The sequence below is a fragment of the Tiliqua scincoides genome, chromosome 1 (assembly GCF_035046505.1).
Source record: "Tiliqua scincoides isolate rTilSci1 chromosome 1, rTilSci1.hap2, whole genome shotgun sequence".
In the NCBI taxonomy this organism is placed as follows: Eukaryota; Metazoa; Chordata; class Lepidosauria; order Squamata; family Scincidae; genus Tiliqua; species Tiliqua scincoides.
In genome coordinates, this window is record NC_089821.1 from 176,742,016 (window position 1) to 176,760,018 (window position 18,003).

At 40.3% G+C, this 18,003-nt stretch overlaps 1 protein-coding gene across 2 annotated transcripts in view; it reads left to right on the top strand.

Moving 5' to 3' along the window:
• The window catches only part of FAM135A (family with sequence similarity 135 member A), a 78,030-nt gene extending 63,058 nt beyond the window's left edge, over positions 1-14,972 (top strand). For both annotated transcript variants that reach the window (XM_066612425.1, XM_066612426.1), the window contains 6 exons: positions 689-780; positions 5,809-5,906; positions 8,175-8,326; positions 8,970-9,080; positions 11,720-11,833; positions 13,577-14,972. In XM_066612425.1, the coding sequence (XP_066468522.1) occupies positions 689-780; positions 5,809-5,906; positions 8,175-8,326; positions 8,970-9,080; positions 11,720-11,833; positions 13,577-13,782 (773 nt within the window). In that variant the 3' untranslated portion in view covers positions 13,783-14,972. The remainder of the gene's footprint in view (positions 1-688; positions 781-5,808; positions 5,907-8,174; positions 8,327-8,969; positions 9,081-11,719; positions 11,834-13,576) is intronic.
• The last annotated feature ends 3,031 nt before the right edge of the window (positions 14,973-18,003 follow it).

An 18,003-nucleotide genomic window follows, 5' to 3' on the forward strand; every position in this document is an offset into this window, starting at 1 on the left:
GGGATCTGTTCTCTCATCTATTATAAAGCATTGTACATAGATAGAACTATTTACATTTTTTCCATTTGTCAAATTACTATCTTTCTTGCATCTGTTCCTCTATCTTCTATATTAAATATGATTTTAGGTTAAAAAAAAGTAGGCAGTAGAGTACATTGTCACTGCTTTTACAGTAGAGCTTTTTACCTTAAGAAAAATACATTTTGTTTAAATTTTAAAAAATAAAATCATACCCAGTCTGCACTTTTATAGCCAGTTTTTTCAGAAAATATTTATTGTTGGTAGATGCTTAGACTATTCCTGATTTGATAAACAGGAATATACTCACAACAATAAATATAATTTTAATGTTATTCAAAGTAATGATATACACTTTGACTTCCATTGTAGCTAGTGGCATCCTAAAGCACTCATTATCATTCTAAAGAGCTGGATTTTAACACATTTTCCAACTCTGAGCACAAAGGAAGAAATTCCACTTAAAATACTGCAATATTTTATTAATTCAACTATATATGAAACATCTTTCCTTGTAGTTTACAAATTTTTTTTTAACTTAAAGTGAGTCTGAAACTAAAGGGCACATGTTAGCATTTGTAAAATGTTGGGCATAATTATTCTGAAGTTATTATATTGTATTTTCTGAAAGTAACATTTCTCACACCTGATATTTACTTCTTTATTTTAGGTAATAGTGCAGACTTAAGATTAGTAAAGACTTATATTGAACTTGGCCTTCCTGGAAGCCGTATAGATTTTTTGATGTCGGAGAGAAATCAGGTATTTGCAAGTACTGGAAAGATTTTCTTTTAAAAATCACCTTATGGATGTAACTTAAGTTGTACATTTAGTGTGATGAAACATATGTACGAGTTTCACTCTGGAGTTCTGTCTGGAAGTTGGAATGTATGTCAGTAGAAAATGCCAGCTCTTGTCAGCCCAGCACTATCACACTTGCACAGAAGCTTCACAATGGATTGATGCACCTGTGTGAAAGTAAGGACATAGTAATTTGTAACTCAGATGCCTGTAACTAATCATTTTGGGAGCCAGTTTACTAATCATTTTGTAGGTTGAAGTGCTGAACTTGTACCTAGCAGCAGATTATTGTAATATTTCTGACAACTGGTAGTCTTAAAGGCTAACAAATTTATTTTGGTATACACTTAAATAGATTACAGTCCATTAGATGCAGTATTCAATTTTATGTTTTGTAATGTTGTATATTTATGGATCCCTCCAATAACTCAGGGTGTAATATTCTGTAAGAAGGGGTCTTTTGACAGATTGTAGAAGTTTAATTTTAATCTTAGATATAGATTTTTATTGTTCTCAGTTACATTTATTTAAAATGTTTTATCCTGGCTTTCTCAGAGATTCTAAAGCATATTACAATAAGCAATGCAGCATAATGCAAATAGAGCAAAAAGGCCTTTTTTGTGTAAATCTATAAGCTTTGCAAAGTACGTTTTGCTAATATTTATATACATATAATTTTTAAGGTAAAATCTTGAAGATTTAGCTTTATAAAATTTTGTGTTGGCTAGCATCAGTCCATTTGGTAAATGTCTGATGGTCTGCTTCAAAATTATTATCTCAGTGGATTTTAAAACAGATGTAATATGGCAGATTAAGAGCCCAATCCTATCCTCCCCCACCCCTCGCGAATGCAGCCATTCCAAAAGATGTGCATTGCGTCTAACAACCCGAGGCCAAAGAGGAGATAAGTATAAAACATTTGTACTTATGCTGCAGTAGGATCTGGGGTTGCCTGTGGGTCTCATAAGATAAGTCACCACTTCTGGTGGCATATGTTCAAGGAGAACAAGGGGGTGGGGAGCTGTGGAAAGGAGGGGATTGAATCTGCCATCCACCATTTCTGCCTAATCCATCCTCTCTGCTCCCCTTCCTATCCTGTTTAGTCCCAAGTCCCCCACCTCCTGCCCCTGTCACTGACTTACCAGTTTCAGTGGGTGTGGCAGAGATGCAGCACTTCCACCTCTTGCAGCACCGCTCACAGAGTGGCCATCGTTAGAGTGCTGTGTGTGCTGTTAGCGACCATTTTACAACAGCAGAATTAATTTCCACTGCTGTAATGCACTTTACTCAGCAACCCAATCCTGCATAGGATTGGATGTAACCACGCAATCCTATGCATGTCTATGCAAAAGTAAGCCCTACTTAGTTCAGTGAGACTCACCATGTCTCCCCGTGGGTGGAATGTAAGTGTCATTATCTGTGATCTCTTTCAGTTTCCAGTGTGGGAACATAACTGCAATTTGCATGGAATGCTTTTTTTGTAACTTTTTGTAAGCTTTTTAAACTTTGTATTTTAAATTTAATTTTGAGAAATGTGTGTGTAATAACAGGTATTATGCAAGTCCAAGGACTTCCTTCATATTCATAAGTCTTGCAGTGATTCTCTCATGTTCTGATAAGCCAAGTTCATTGAAGGGTACTTCTGTGCTAGTGCACTGTGCTACCACAGATGCAGTTGTGCACCCATTGCATAATCTTTTTTTATACACGTCCTGTTTAATATTGGATTGTTTCTTGTAGCATGATCAGCTGTCTAACTGTGTTGACTCACAACACTGCTTTGCTTTGGAATCTGCTTCCAGAAACCCTGCCTGCTGCCATGTGTTGCTCTGTGACATGGAGTGCTGCTAACTCTACATGTCTATCGGAGGTCATCTGGTAGTGATTGGGGTATGAATGTTAAAACCGCTGTTTGTTCCTTGAGTTACAATAACTTCTACAGCATTTTCACACGTATTAGAAGCTTCAGAATCTATGCTGCTGACACAAGAGAGCTCCGAAGCCTCATCTGATTTTCTATCAGATGTTCACAGAGAGTGGATTAACTTTGAGAGAGCTATCATCCTCATGCCACTCAGTTATGTAGTGAGGACATGCAGCTGTTATGCATTTGAGCAATAAAGCCAGCCAATGATGTTCTGTGGTAACACAAACTTCCATTATGGTCCTGTGATTTGTAGGTATGTTGTGCAGGCACTGCCAGAAGACTGCATTACTCCTTCTCTTGGTGATTGTACAAGTCCTTCTAAAGCTCTTGGAAGTACTTTTGCTTTGGTTTTTTGGTGAATGACCAGTGAATTACTGTTAAGTGAGTTGCCTTTGCCAATATTAGCCGTAACAGTGTATTGGCTTTTCCTTACAATAAAACCTGTGTTGCGGGGATGCATGGGACACAGGCCAAGCATTTCCCACTTTCCAAGAAGTGGTGAGAGATGTACTCAACTCTATCACCGTGACAGGAAGACATCTGCTGAGACCACAATTAAGGCAAATGATTTAGGTGCATAAAAATATCCTTAAAACACAGGTAATATTTGAGGGCTCTGCATATTGGCTACAGGTGCTGCCATGGGCCTTCCCTCAGTTCTTTGTGAGCATGCGTTTCAATCGGTTCCGTAAAGCAACAAAGGCACTTCAGGATGAGCTCATTGTTTCTCCCATGGAGGATGAAATTATGCACATGAAACAAACTATGTGACTTCTGGATTTCCACACGTAATTTATCTTGTGGACTAGTCTCATATCTTTCTCATTGGTCATACTGCTACTGAACATATCTACAAGGACTGGAAGAAATACCATGTATTAATGTGCAATTTATCTGTAACACAGACATTAACAACCTATGTGTGCAAAATTTTCTGGATGTATATTTGATGTATGAATCTCCACAGTGTTCTCCGTGGAGTTCTGGAGAGGTGACATGCTAGACATGGATATCTTCTGGGTGTGTGTGTCATATGGGCAGGGTTCATCTGACAAAAATTCTTGCACACTTTTTAAAACACAGACTGCTAGTATGGCAGAATGAACTAGCCATTTGACTATATTGCTGTCTGTTAATTTTTTTCAGATGCCTGTGGTTCTCCCTTTCTGTTGTTCCTTCTGATTCCCTTTTTGAAGGGCTACACCAGTGGTTCCCAAACTTTTTAGCACCAGAACCCGCTTTTTAAAATGTCTCTTTATTGGGACCCACCTAAATTTATGAGATGAAGAAAGGTGAAAGAAATAACAAAAAGAAAGAAATAATATTTCCACAAGCTTGCAAACTGCAGGAGCTCAGCTGTTTATAGGGCAATTATCAGCTATATGATTTTTGCATAGCCTCAGGGCTTGAGGTAATCGTTTATCTGATCTTTCTGTCACTTCTCTTTTCATTGGAAGCTTGGTGGGACCCACCAGAAAATGAGTCCCAACCCACAGTTTGAAAAACGCCAGGCTAGACAATTGGAAGAGGCAGTGTTGAATAGTGCTCACAGCAGAAATATTTCCTCTTTGAGTGAATATTTGGTGATTTGAAAAGGTTTCCATATTTGACACAGTACCCAGAGGAGAGGGCCAATGTGTTTCAAACCAGAGAAGACAGTCCATGTGGTATGGCACATGCAATGGCTCATAACCTTGCTATCTTCAGTGCTGTACTCCTGTCAACTGACAGCCCAATCGTATCCACGCTTTCCTAGGAGTAAGCCCCACTGACACTAATGGGACTTACTTCTGAGTAGACATGCATAGGATTGGGCTGTGACTCTCACAAATGAACTGCCCGTTCCTGTTGCACCAGGACTTGGGGATTTCAAAGGACTGATAGAACAGATAAAATTAGGAATATTATTATTGATAAGTTCTTCAACACTGAGTCTCTTTAATTTATTTTTGTGACTTGTAATTTAGAATGTTACTGAAATACCCGTGTGCTTGTATTTTATTTCTACTTTTCATACAGGAATAATGTAAATGGAAAGTCAGACTTGCATATCCATGGTTAATAGTACATTGAAATGGGTGCAGTGCCACATAATTCAATGACTGTGCTGTGTGGAAGCTATACAGTATGTTAAGTTACACAAGTAAAATGTGATTGGCCAGTGAGAGTGTAATGCAGAACAATTACATCATGTTATCAAAGCAGTTGCACTAAATCTTTCTGTAGTTTCAACTAACACAGGTACTACTTTAGGACTGAGGTTGATTCCTCCATGCAGCAACCTTCCGTAATGACCTTCCACTCACGCAGCATCTTTTTTGTAGACGTAGCATTAATCTGAATGCCAACCTCTGTCTCTTGCACTTCATAGCTATTTAACCTCAGTGTTTATATTTGTGTTTTTCTATATACTCATTTTTATACTCCTCTGTACCAACTGAGGATAGCATAATGCATGTGATAAAGTGGACTGCATTCCATGAAAACTTAACGCTACAAGAAGTGTGTTAGTCTTTATGGATTTATAAGGTGTTTTGGTATGTTTGCTGGTTTAAAAAAATGGCTATCCCTCTAAGTTTATCTTTGATTGAAGATGATTGTCCTGCTGAATGCTAGGAGAGGAAAACTCCTGTGGACTTGTGGAACTTGGTGGCTAATAGTTGGGAATTGGATCCTCAGATCCTCTCAATTGATTTTATAAAACTTTTATTTTTTACATGTAGTAATATTTCTTTTAAGATATTGGGCAGAGTCTTGAAAATAAAGCTTTAACCTTGCCCCTTTTGAGCAAATGCCATGTTACTGTTGTACCTTTGGTATAAAATGTAGTTGTCTTGATGCATTTAACCCATTTTTGCCCAGCCCACAGGTGTATGCATTTGGTCCTTATTGCATATATGCAACATTGGGCAGAAATGGTTTAAAGCAAACTGCCCCCCCAAAAGGCCTGTTTCCCCTGAAACCTGTTTCTTTAACTGGAATGTGTTTGAATCTTCTTATACATGTTGCTTATACTGATTAGTGAGAGCTCACGCTTATTGCAAAACTTTCTTTTTCTACAGAATGATACATTTGCGGATTTTGATTCAATGACGGATCGTCTTTTGGATGAAATAATACAGTACATTCAAATTTACAACCTAACAATTTCAAAAATCAGGTATTAGTTTGCTGTTTGTCATCTGCAGCACAAGCAGTGTCTTCTACCCATATGGCTAGATCTTACAAAGTGCAGGTAGAAGCAAGTTTACACAGGAGAATCTCCTCTACCCTTCTTCGTCACAGTAGTTCCTTGTGCCTCCCCCAAAATCAGAAAGGTCAGGGGACCCCTTCAGAAAGCTATTGAATGGGTCTGAACAGCAATAAACAGTCAGGCAATCAAGGTGCCTTCCCCAAATTTTTGATGTTCATACAAGGTATCTGGGCTTGATTTTTGGTTATTTTGCAGTTCCCCAATCCTATGGAGAAACTTTTCATAGAGTGCAGTGGGCTCTGTGTGTAGCAGAGGGATAAGATATTTTGCTTGTGGAAGCAGAGTAGCGATCTAATCCATAATCTTGAACTCTTGGCACAAGCCCCAAATAAGTTGTGCAAGGCTATTCTTTCTGAGAGCTAATTCACACATGATGCTTTTTGTCCATAGCTGTTGGAAAGAATCTTTGTACCCTAATGGGTGTGAAAACCACACATTTGTTTTACGCATTGGGAAGCTGCTGTGTGACTTGATATGAAGTTGCCTTAAAAAAGTAAAAACAAACTCATTACTAGTGTGTTAGAAAACCAGTGTAAACTGATGATCAGGCAAGTCAGGGGGGACTGGCGAGTCCAGGGACTAATTGCTAAAAATATAAAACTAATGATAATTTATAGGGCATGAAAAGCAGGAAATCAGATGCACTGACAACTTCAAAAGAAAACAGTGTGAAAGGAGCACAAAACCAAGACAGAGAAACGGAATCAATTCTGAGCATCAGTCTTCATGATGGAAGATGTTGAAGAATGCCTGCATTCAATTTGCTCTTTCAGGGCATTGCATTTGAAGAGCTAATATTAGGGTATAAATTTAAAAAAATCTAATTTTGTAATATTAAATTGATGGTGAGGCCACATTTGGAGCATAAATTTCAGTTGCCTCATCTTGAAAACAATATAATTGGGCTGGAAAAAGGTAGCCAAAATTGTTGATGGATTGAAGCACCTCCCTTATGAATAAAGCTGGAAAATTGTAGCCTTTTAAAATATTTTGTTATTTTAAAGGGACTATGTTGGATATAGAGACCTAGAATAATGGGAGAGGTTTGAGAGAATTTCTCTCTCTGCCTGTGAAGTCATCCAATTAATTTGATTTGTCATACACTGAGATTAGACTAGAGGAGGTAATTCTTCATACAGCACATAGTTAACTTATGGAATCCACTGCCACAAAGTAAATAGAATGGCCGGTAATTTAAAAGACTTTAGAAAAGGATTTAGGAAATACATCAGTGGCTATTACCCATAATAACATGCGTGATGCTGAGAACAAGATCAGTTTTTGGCTAGCAGCTTTCACTGAAGCTGTACACGTGTGCCCATGCAAACACCACCTTTGTATGTGCAGAAGAAAGATGAGTGAAATACTGTAGTACTGTGGGAGGCTCTGAGACCAGCAAAGCTGTGCAGGCATATTAGCGTTTACATCTTTGGTAGATGCCATTAAATGCATTATCTACTATCTTCCCTGAAGGTTGATGCACAGAAGCTTCAAACCTGTGGTGATCAGTTGAATGTTTTGAAGGTGCAGCTATACTCCTCTTTTCATGATTATAAATATTTATGATAAATATGTGCTTTTACCAGTGGCAGACCACCCCAGCCCCACGCCCCTGGGCAAAGGTCTGTGTTGGTGCCCCCTACGCAAATCTGCCTGCCCCTTACCTGGAGCTCACGGAGCCTCGTGCAACTCCAGGACGTGTCGGGGAAGCCTCCTGAAGCTTCTGAGGGAAAACCAGAAGCACAGTTTCCGACCCCGTTGGAAGCCTCAGAGAAGCTTCTGTGGGGTCCTAAAGCACGCAAGTCTCCGCATCCAGGGCATATGCCTTGTTGACTAAATGGGACAAGGTCTGCCAATGACTTTGACTGCTTTTAGTTATGCTTTTCTTTTGCAAATTTTGCCCAGTCCTATCTAACTTCTCAGCACTGATGCAGCCATGCCAACATGATGTGCACTGCATCCTGTGATGGGGGGCAGTAATGGAGGCCTCTTCAAGGTAAAGGAATCATTGTTCCACTACCTCAGTCCGGCATTGCGGCTGCATCGACACTGGAAGTTGAATAGGATTCAGGCCCTAAGATAATGTAATAGTTTTCATTTGGAAATTTTTTTAAAGCTTTGTTCTAAAATGTTGTTCACTGTTGTGTGATATTGGTTTCTCGCTGTTTTCTTCAGTTTTATTGGACATTCATTGGGTAACTTAATAATCCGCTCAGTACTGACAAGACCTAGGTTTAAATATTACCTCAACAAACTATACACCTTCCTGTCTCTGTCTGGACCACATCTTGGTACACTCTACAACAGCAGTGCTCTTGTTAATACAGGTAAAAACATTATTTCTCATCATGTTGAAAGATCAGGCAATATTTGTGCGATAGAAGCTTCATTGGGTATGTGTGAACAAGCTTTCTTCTGCCACAGAAATGAAGTCAATGTGCATTGCACCTCTTGAACACACATTGATGTTTGAGATTAGAAATAAATTGGGTGTATTAAATTTCTTTTGGAAAACTCTTTAGTGCTTAGCTTTCATTAATGTAGAGTACCATAAAAAGAGTTTGATTAGAAACATACATTAAAATGTGCAGAAAAAAAGTTCTTAAATGGCTTATTGATCTGAAGAATTACTTCAGTAAGGAAATGTGAATTCAGTGTTCTGATGTGAGTAGAAATTCTGTTTTTAGACATGTAAGCTATGCTAAAGAACTATAGCTTTCCTTCCTGAAGGTTTATCTATCTGTCTTTCTGTGAAGGAGGAAGCTATAATTCATCATGCATTCTTTTCTAAAACATGGGAAGACTTGTCAATATGGGAAGGAAATGTGGTGGTGGTTTTTAAAGAAGCACTACCTGAGTGAATATGCATTTGTGGTAACATTTTAAATTAAATGAGTAGTTTTGGTTTGTGTTCTTTGGAGATTCTGTTGTGTATGTACTCACAAATCCTGTACATGTGTGTATATATAGGTCTCTGGTTTATGCAAAAGTGGAAAAAGTCAGGGTCTTTATTGCAACTGACTTGTCGTGATCATTCAGACCCCCGGCAAACCTTCTTGTACAAGCTTAGTAGAAAGGCAGGTAAGCTGCATATCAAAGTTCTTCTAGAATATTCTGTTGCTATTCATTACTTGAATACTTTCATTTAATATTGTGCACTGTCATGCAACAGCTTGGCAACTTTATGAACACAATGATCCTGTAACTTTGCAGTCAGCAGTTTCTGTTCTAGCAGGAATTCTAATGACTTTGTAAGAGTTTTTTGTTAATGAGGTCACATGATTCTAAAGGCACTACATTATAATTGAATAATAGTTTTATTCATACATCTGATTTTTTTAAAAAAAGAATAAAGCATGACATCGATTAAAATTTACTTATTTTTAAGTAGGAACTTCAGAGTTACGTAGGATCAGTGCAAATGATCCAGTGAGTCATGTTTTGTATCATGATTGTGACCAGAAAACTTGCCAAGCCCATGTACTCCCTTCTTTCTTTTTCACTCAAGCATGGTGCTCTGATGTAAGCATCCTGATTTAGTTAAACCACATCCTGTTTTAGTTAAACTACATGTCTGTCTGCTAGAAATGTGGATCCCAATCTCAGTTTCACATCTTGAAACCCTAGTTAAGGCAGTACTCCCCAGGTCAGATCGGTGATTTAACTGATCTTGACTTCCGGGACATGCAAAGTAAGAAGGGAGGAGCACACAGGCAACCCAATCCTGAGCTGCTCAGGGCACACAGATGCAGCGGTGCTGAGAGCAGCTCCTGCCACATCCTGCGCCTCAGGAGAAGGGGACTTTCATCCGCTTCTCCAGGGTAAGGGAAGCAGCCCTGCAATGTTTTACTCACAGGTAAAAGCGTTCCTGTAGGGTGCCAAGCCCCACACGAACGACTTGGATCTGGTGCAGAGGAGGTCCAAGGAACCCGCCTCCCTCCCACATTCCGTCACGCCTCCTCCCTGCCCTTTCTCCACCCTCTGCCTGCCTCCCCCCTCCCTGGAACGCCTCCTCTCTGCCCCCTCCCCATCCCCACTTACTGTGTTGCAGCTCGGCAGTCCGTGAGACCTCTGAGCAGAGGAGAACAGGCACGCTTGCGACATTACACTCCGGTGGAAAGTTGGAGCGCCAAGCTCAGGATTGGTCTCTAACTCAGCAGGCATACTAGTCAAGTTTATTTCTTAGGTCATCCAGACAGACTCAACATCTTTTTTTATGTTGAACCCCAGAATTTGAAAACTTCATTGCTATTTTACATGGATTTGGGAATCAAAATGAATCAGCTGCGTGGGCCATTCAATAATTCAAAAGGACAGTAAAATAATATTTGTACTAGAAAGTGCTGTTCATAGCGCAATATACTGAGCCTTCACATTTACATGGAACATTCTCAGGCTATTAAAAAAAAGTGGTTTGTGTGGCACAATGGAATTAAACTCTGTCTGCAGTATTGTAAAGCTTACGGTGGGAATGAAGAATCAGTTGGATCGTAACCTTACACTTTGCAGTAGTACATGGCTGGAACCTTCTTCCACTTAATGGAGGGAGCTCCCAGTCATGGAGCACCACAGCATTAAAGGTTGGGATCTAGCCTAGTATACCTTCAGACTAAGTGGGTCAAAACTACGTCTTTGTACATTAGGTCTCAGATTGCATAGAGGCATGGTGGGACAGTGAAGGAAATGAAGAATGTTCCTATGGAAATACGAAAAACTCTAGTAATTATTTTAGTCCTCCCATAGGTGGCGAACTAATCTGCCATATGCAGGTAGTAAATGTTAGTTTATGCCTACCTTGATAAAACAAACTAAACAACCACCAGATAGATGGGACTTGTTAACCTGGGAAGACAGCTCATCTGAGAGAAGGAAAACTCTGATCCCAAACCTCCACTGCCTTGTGGCTTCATCCAGTTACGGAAAAGGCTTCAGGAGTCAACCTTGAGGCAAAATCTGGAGCCGGAGTCCCTGAGGCAGTTCATGGCTGAACACAGTCATGTTCTGGCAACTCCTGCGAGGCCGCTGGAACCAACCGTATTGGCTTCTGCCTTTCCATTGGACCATTTCAGCAACGTGGAGGGGGAGGGGATTTGCTGCATGGGTAACAGTCTGTCCTCCATATCTACTTTACCCAGGCTTTGCGCTCTGGAGAGGACATTCCGTTCCAGAATCACCATTCAGAGCGCGATACCATAGTCTTCCGAGACTGAAGGATGCCAACAATGGATAAAACAAAGGGCCATATATTTGTGAGGATGCGTATCTGCATTTCTTTGCTGCTCAGATTTTGTAGAACTAAAGCTTCAAAGAGCCTAGCTTCACCATTCTTCCACAAAATGGCTATCTTTGCCCCTCTTGACACCTGTTTTAGCTTTAATTTCTCTTTCCTGAACTGAATGTGGGTTAAATTTTTTTAGTATCATGAATAGTAAGGTTAATACTTGTCTCTCGAACTATATTTTGTCTGATTATAACTCAATGATCAGATTAGCTTTTTACGTTACTGTATCTCTTAGGCTGGAGGTGGACAATCTTGCCCAAGGGCAGCATTCTTCTAACACACAGAGGATTTTAGCCAATGGCAGTTCTCCACCCAGAACCCCCCCCCCAGCAGCACCCCATGCAAAGTTAACCTTCCTTGTTCAACCAGTTGCTATGTATATTAAAATCTATTAGCTATGTATGCTTATATTTATGATTATATATTTGTTTTCTTACAGGTCTTCAGTATTTCAAGAACATAGTATTAGTAGGATCTCTGCAAGACCGTTATGTCCCTTACCATTCTGCCCGCGTTGAGATGTGTAAAACAGCTTTAAAAGATAAGCAGACAGGTAATTTATTTATTTTTCACATTTTTATATTCCCCCTTCCACCAAGGAGCTCCGGTAATTCTCAAAATGTAGATATTTAAGAGAAAAGACTTTATACCTTGGAAATTTATACACTTGCATAAAACCCATTATAAAAACATTGCTTAGCTTACGTTAACAAATGAAGAGATTTCATTCTTGGGTTGGTAGCTTGTTTTTAATCTTTTCAGATAACCCATCTTTAGTTAAACGTTCAATGTGGGACCCACATGTTGAAGTCTACATTTTTGTGAAATCACACACAGCAAAGCATCCCAGAACATTTTAATATTAAAAAAAATCTTTCCTGTGTAGCTTTTCCCCCATGCTTCGTCAACAGCTGATGTTTCATAATCGTTAAGAGATGGAGCTGTGAATCAGAATTTTCACAATTCATGTCTTGCCTCTGCCATGAACTCATCAAGCAACTTGAGGCAAGTCGCTCCCTCCTAGCTCATTTTTCCAGCAGAATGACTTACCGTACAGGGTTTTTGTAAGGACATCATCAAGATAATACATATAAAGCACACTTTATACCCTCAAAGTTCTATAAGCATTATTAATATGATGTTTTTGGCTTATGACTGCTCTTGTTAGCATAGTAACATTTATGCTTTATAGATAAAATAACATTTCCTAATACTCTATTATCTCAAGCTTGTAAGTAGCTACCTGCCTAATTATCTGTGCCAGTTAAAACCAGTTTCTAGTTGAACATATTTTGGTTTTGTTGCTTTTGAGAGTGAAGAGTAAGGAATTAGCCACTAGCACAGGGGTTCTCAAACCTCCCCTCACCTAACCTATCTGTCCTGTAGTGGAGGCGCTGTGACCTTTCTCCTTCTCCAGTGCCAGGCCTCAGAAGGCTTCTACAGGCCTCTGGAAGCAACCAGAAGTCACTTTCATGAACCTAGAAGTAAACTGGAGTGGCTTTCTAGCAGTTTCTGGAGATCTGAAGAGACCCAGCAAGGCTCCAGTTTTATCTGCAGGGCTCCAGTTTGAGCCAACTGGACACAAGGGCTGGTGGGATGGCTCATCCATCCCATCCCAGGGTTGAGAAACCCTGAGCTAACAGCAACTAATCCCTGTGCCCTGAGCTGTCAGTATAAGACAGTGAATACCAGAAGGCACTTCCTTGCACCACCTCATTTACACAGTGTTGTGTTCATATATAAATGCTAACACTACCACTTTCTTCCAGTCTCATAACCAATAATTTAAATTTACCTTCCTGAGTAGTTGTGAGAAACAATTTTATATAAGTCATGCTCTTTTAGAATAGTCAGGTTGACACAGTGTTTCAAACCATCTCATTCCATAAGAACCTACTGGTGTGTTTTGTCTATCTCTGAAAGCCTTGCTGATTATCCCAGTGGTTGGTGGGAACATGACAAGGTTTTGCAGTGCTGGCAGCTGAACTATGAAATGTCTTTCCTGCCGAGATCCAGTTGGCTCCCTTGCTGCTTGCATTCTTTCAGGCAGCCAAAATTTGATTTTTTTTTTTAAGCAGGCCTCTGACCTGAAGTGACTGGTTTCTATATCTATTGATTTGCTGGTTTAAACAAGTTTTGATTTGTTTATCTGTATTACTGTGCTTGATTTTTATGCATGGTTTTAACTTTATATTCTTGAATTACTCTTATTCATCTTGAGGGCTTGCATCTTGATGGAAAGGCAGAATATAAATGTACAAAAAATTAATGTGGTTTCCTTTTTTTAAATCAACAGGACCAATATATGCTGAAATGATCCAGAATCTACTTCTGCCTGTTCTTCAAAACAAAGAATGCAGTTTGGTTCGGTATAATGTGCATTGTGCATTGCCAAATACAGCTGACTCTCTCATTGGAAGAGCTGCACATATTGCTGTTCTGGATTCAGACATATTTTTAGAAAAGTTTTTTCTGGTTGCTGCCCTAAAATATTTCCAATAGGAATAAAAACATTAAGACTTGGCTATTACCTCATTAACAGATGACTCAAATAATGTGTGATATTAAATTGTAGCTGCGGCTGTATTTTAAAAGATATTTATACTTTTTTATATGGAAGATAGTTTATATCCTCCATGTGAAGAGCTTTTTTAACATCATCTTTACTTTCTAGGTAACGTGGCTGTGCAATATGGTTTTTTATGTCCGTTTTTACTTTTTTCTATTCTTACTTTAGGTACCTAATTATTTCAGAACAGAGATTTAAGCACAGTATGTACCATAATAAGTGGGTTTTTTGGCTCTTAGACTGCAAAAGGTTGATGTTATGTGGCTACATTTGTATGAGTTTTTAGATGCCAAAACAAATCTGAATTTTTTAAAAATCTCAGAAGGTATTGAATTTGATCTATTTAATATTGTAGAAAGTTGAACTGGAAAAGACTATTGGCTGCTAAAAAACAACAGTGATATCTGTACGTCTTATTCAAGACTACTGTTTGAGTCGCTTGTTTGCTATATCACTGCATTCTAACTGTTTTCTGCAGAATCATTACTGAACATGCTATGCCTGTGGAAGCTACATTTTTCTACTGATCTCAAGAGCATGTTGGTTTACATTTTCACGTTTGTTACTGGAACATTAGTTTTCATAAGCAAGCAGCAATTAAGGATTTTTGAATGTTGAAATGTCAGCTATCTTCAAATGGAGTTTTGCAAAGTTGAATAAAATGCTTGTACTGTCAGTTCAGTTCTTTGGTGAACCTTCCCTTGTATGTATGTTTAAAAAAAAAAAAAAGCAAAGGTTATAAATTTCTGCAATACTTTTATGAATATAGATTTTTAAATATTAAGTTTTATTGACAAATTATTGTAAATAGAAATCAATTGCATCTTGAAATGGAACAAAATCGTAAAATTTAGTGATAATGAAATGTTTTTAATACCCAGGAATGTTCAAGGTCTATGGAATTTTTACTGGTGCTGAACAGCATTGAGTTCAATAGTCTTCATCCCCTTTCTACCTGTTTCAAACAGTAACGCACTTAAAGGTGAAGAGGTCCTGTGCATTTACTAATTGTAATGAACAGATTTTCTGAAAATATACATTTGTTGTATGTCTAGTGCATGTTTATTTTTTAGCATTGTGCTGTTGCATCTGGTGTTAATAAACTGAACAAACTTCTAATAGACACAGACAGCAGTTTTCTGCCTTTTTCAAAGTGCTGAGGAATATGCATTGTAAGCAGAGTCACAGTTTGAATATTGTTTATTCTGACAGTCTTTTCATTTAATTTCAGTCAATAGTTGTTTTGGAACAAATTTGTTGAACTTTGTGTAAGGGCAATAAATTCTTAGAAGCCCAAATGAGTTCTGCCTTTTGGGTGGAAGAAAATATTCATCAGGCAAATGGATGAACAAGATCTTAGTCAAGCAGTGGCGTCACGGGACCAGTGTGGCTGGTGCAGCCCACCCCAGGGAGCAGTGCCATCACCACCAGAGTCTTTGGCCCTTGCTGCATTGTTGGCACAAGGTCTGGAGCGGCAGGCGGAAGGGCCCTCCTGCCCACCCTGGCATCCAATTGGCTTCAAATCAAGGTACTCCAGAATCAGTTGGTGATGACACCGTGCCGTGACATCATGATCCCACCGCCAAACTACTTCCAGGATGCTGCACTTCATGCCTGAGCACTAGGCACCACAAAACCCAGGCCCACTGCTGCCAGCAGCACCTGTTGCTTCTGAGCACCTGATGCTCAGTCTGAGTGTAAACTGCACCAGCAATACCACTGGGGCACGCAGCTTTGGCAGTGGCTGAAATGGCTGCCGCCGCATCCTGTGCACGTCGGGCTGCCGTGGGCGGCGCCTCGGGAGAAGGCGACTTTTGTCCCCTTCTCCCAGGTAAGGGAAGTAGCCCCGCAATGGAGCCCCACAACGCATTTGTGTATGGCCTCGAGTCCTACACAAGCGGACAAGATCTGGTGGAGTGGAATTCCACCAGACCCGGCTCTCTGCCTCCCTGCTCCCTCCCCCTGCACACCTCCCGCCTGCCCCCACCTTCCCGTCACACCTCCTCCCTGCCCTCTCCCTGCCTCTCCATCACACCACCTTCTCTCCCCCCGCCCGTGCTTTCCACTCCACGGCTTGTCGGTCCATGAGACCGCCAAGTGGCGGAGGCCAGGCGCTTGCCCAGCGCTAGCCCAGTGCCGGGCTAGCACGGGCAATAGTCCAGCGGTAAGCCTTGCAAATGTGCCTTATGGCACTTTGCGACAGTGCGTCCCGGCAGAAAGCCAGAGCGCTGAGCTCAGGATTGGGCTTTAAGTCAAGCAACAGAGTATACTCAATGAGGGAGCCAAAGGAGCTACTAACAGGAGAGAGTTCCAGAATGTAGGTCCCCCTACCAAAAAGACTCTGATCCAAGTCACCACCAGCTGAGCCTCTGAAAAAGTTGGGAACCAGAGCAATAGCCCTGCTGAAGATCTTAATGGACAAACAGATTCATGTGGGAAAAGGCAAGCCTTAAGGTGCTGGTCCAAAGTCATTTAGGGCTTAAATAGTCACCAGCATCTCGCATTGCTGGTTATTATTTCTCCTTCATTGGAGAGGAAGAGGCATTCCTAGGTCTTAATTCTACCCAGCCAAGGAAGCTGGCCGGCATAGTGCAAGGGATGCAAGGATGCTACCCAGTGAGGTAGCCAGCTACACTGTGATCCCTGGCGTTGGGCTGCACAGAAGGTGGTGCAGAGCCAAGCGGGTGTCTTGGGGGGGCCTTGCAATGAGGGGGAATGGCATGACCGGAAGAGGCGAGCCAGGGGCCTCACCCACACTGAACAGCACTTTGCAGACTGTGCCAACGGCAGGTTCATTCTTAGTCTGCAAGAAACCAGTTGCCATCTCCAAGGTACAGGTATGTCAGGTTTATGCAAATATTCCAAGATTCTGAAACATCTGACATCCAGAACATTTCTGATCACACCCACATGTTCTGGGCAAGGTGTACTCAGTCTGCACTGTACATGGTTTAATACTTTTCCAGTTTGTGTCCAAGTGTATGTTTGAAAAATGTGTAGACCATTAGACCAAATGGGTCTTGAAAGCAGCCAACAACAAATTACAGAAATGGGTAGTATACCCACTAGGGCTTGTGTACACACAGAAGCTTCCTCTGGGAACTGGAGAGTCCTGCTCACACAAGTGTTCCTTGCATAAACAGAATACTCCTTCCATCAGAGGGAGCTCCTGATGGCAGAAATGCTACTCCAGATGCAACCCATTAACATTAGTTAGCCTTCCTACTCACTGCAGGCTCCTCCAAATATGACAACCCAATCTCAACTAATATTCTCCTTGGCATCCCAAGTAGCACCCCCTCCCCCAAAATGGCTGTCAGCTACTTACTTTTTATATAATAATTTCTTTTAGAGAAGAATCTCAAACTAAGTATGTAAAATTGCAGTGTAAAACTGAAGTTTCCATTTTTAAAATATTCAATATTTTGCCTTACTTCTAGGGTGCTCAATTGGTTTTGTATTTGTATTGTTTAGTATTTGGATATGGTGTAATTATACTAGCCATGTCATGATTTTTGAAACTAGCTGTTCTCCAAAGCAGTAAATACAGCTAGTCCTCATCTCCAAAGCCCCAGGTTGCTATGACAGCATTGCCCTGTACTGACATGGAACACAGCAGACTCAAGGAAAGGTTGGATGTATTTCAGATTCCTGTCTCCGTTACCAATTCACTTAACGACACAAGAGATGCTACTAGTGTATCTGACAAAGTAGGTTAGATTTACTTGGCCACAAAGATCACTATTGCACAACTGGATTCAGAGTCTCCTGCAGTCTCTATTTTTGTACATTTTCTAATTGCCCCATCTGATCCTTACATGGCCCCAAAGTGTCTCAGCATATGCAATTATAATAGTAATGTTCTGAAGCCTTGTGTCATTCCATCTAACTGTACACTATACTGTATGGCTAGAGCTGGATTTGGGACCAGTATGAAATTGGTTGCTTTAAAGGTAGTTTTTCCCCCCCCTTTTACTAACATGTTTCTTGTGCTCAATTTCATTCTTAAATGCCCTAGCCATTTTAACGTGTGCTCTAGACACTATTATATTCCATTATTTTTGCTCCATATTGCGTCATCTTTAGACTTTCCCATTATTTTTGGGAAGGCTCTCAGTTTCATTGTCTCTTTAGCCTCTCTTAGTACACGTCTT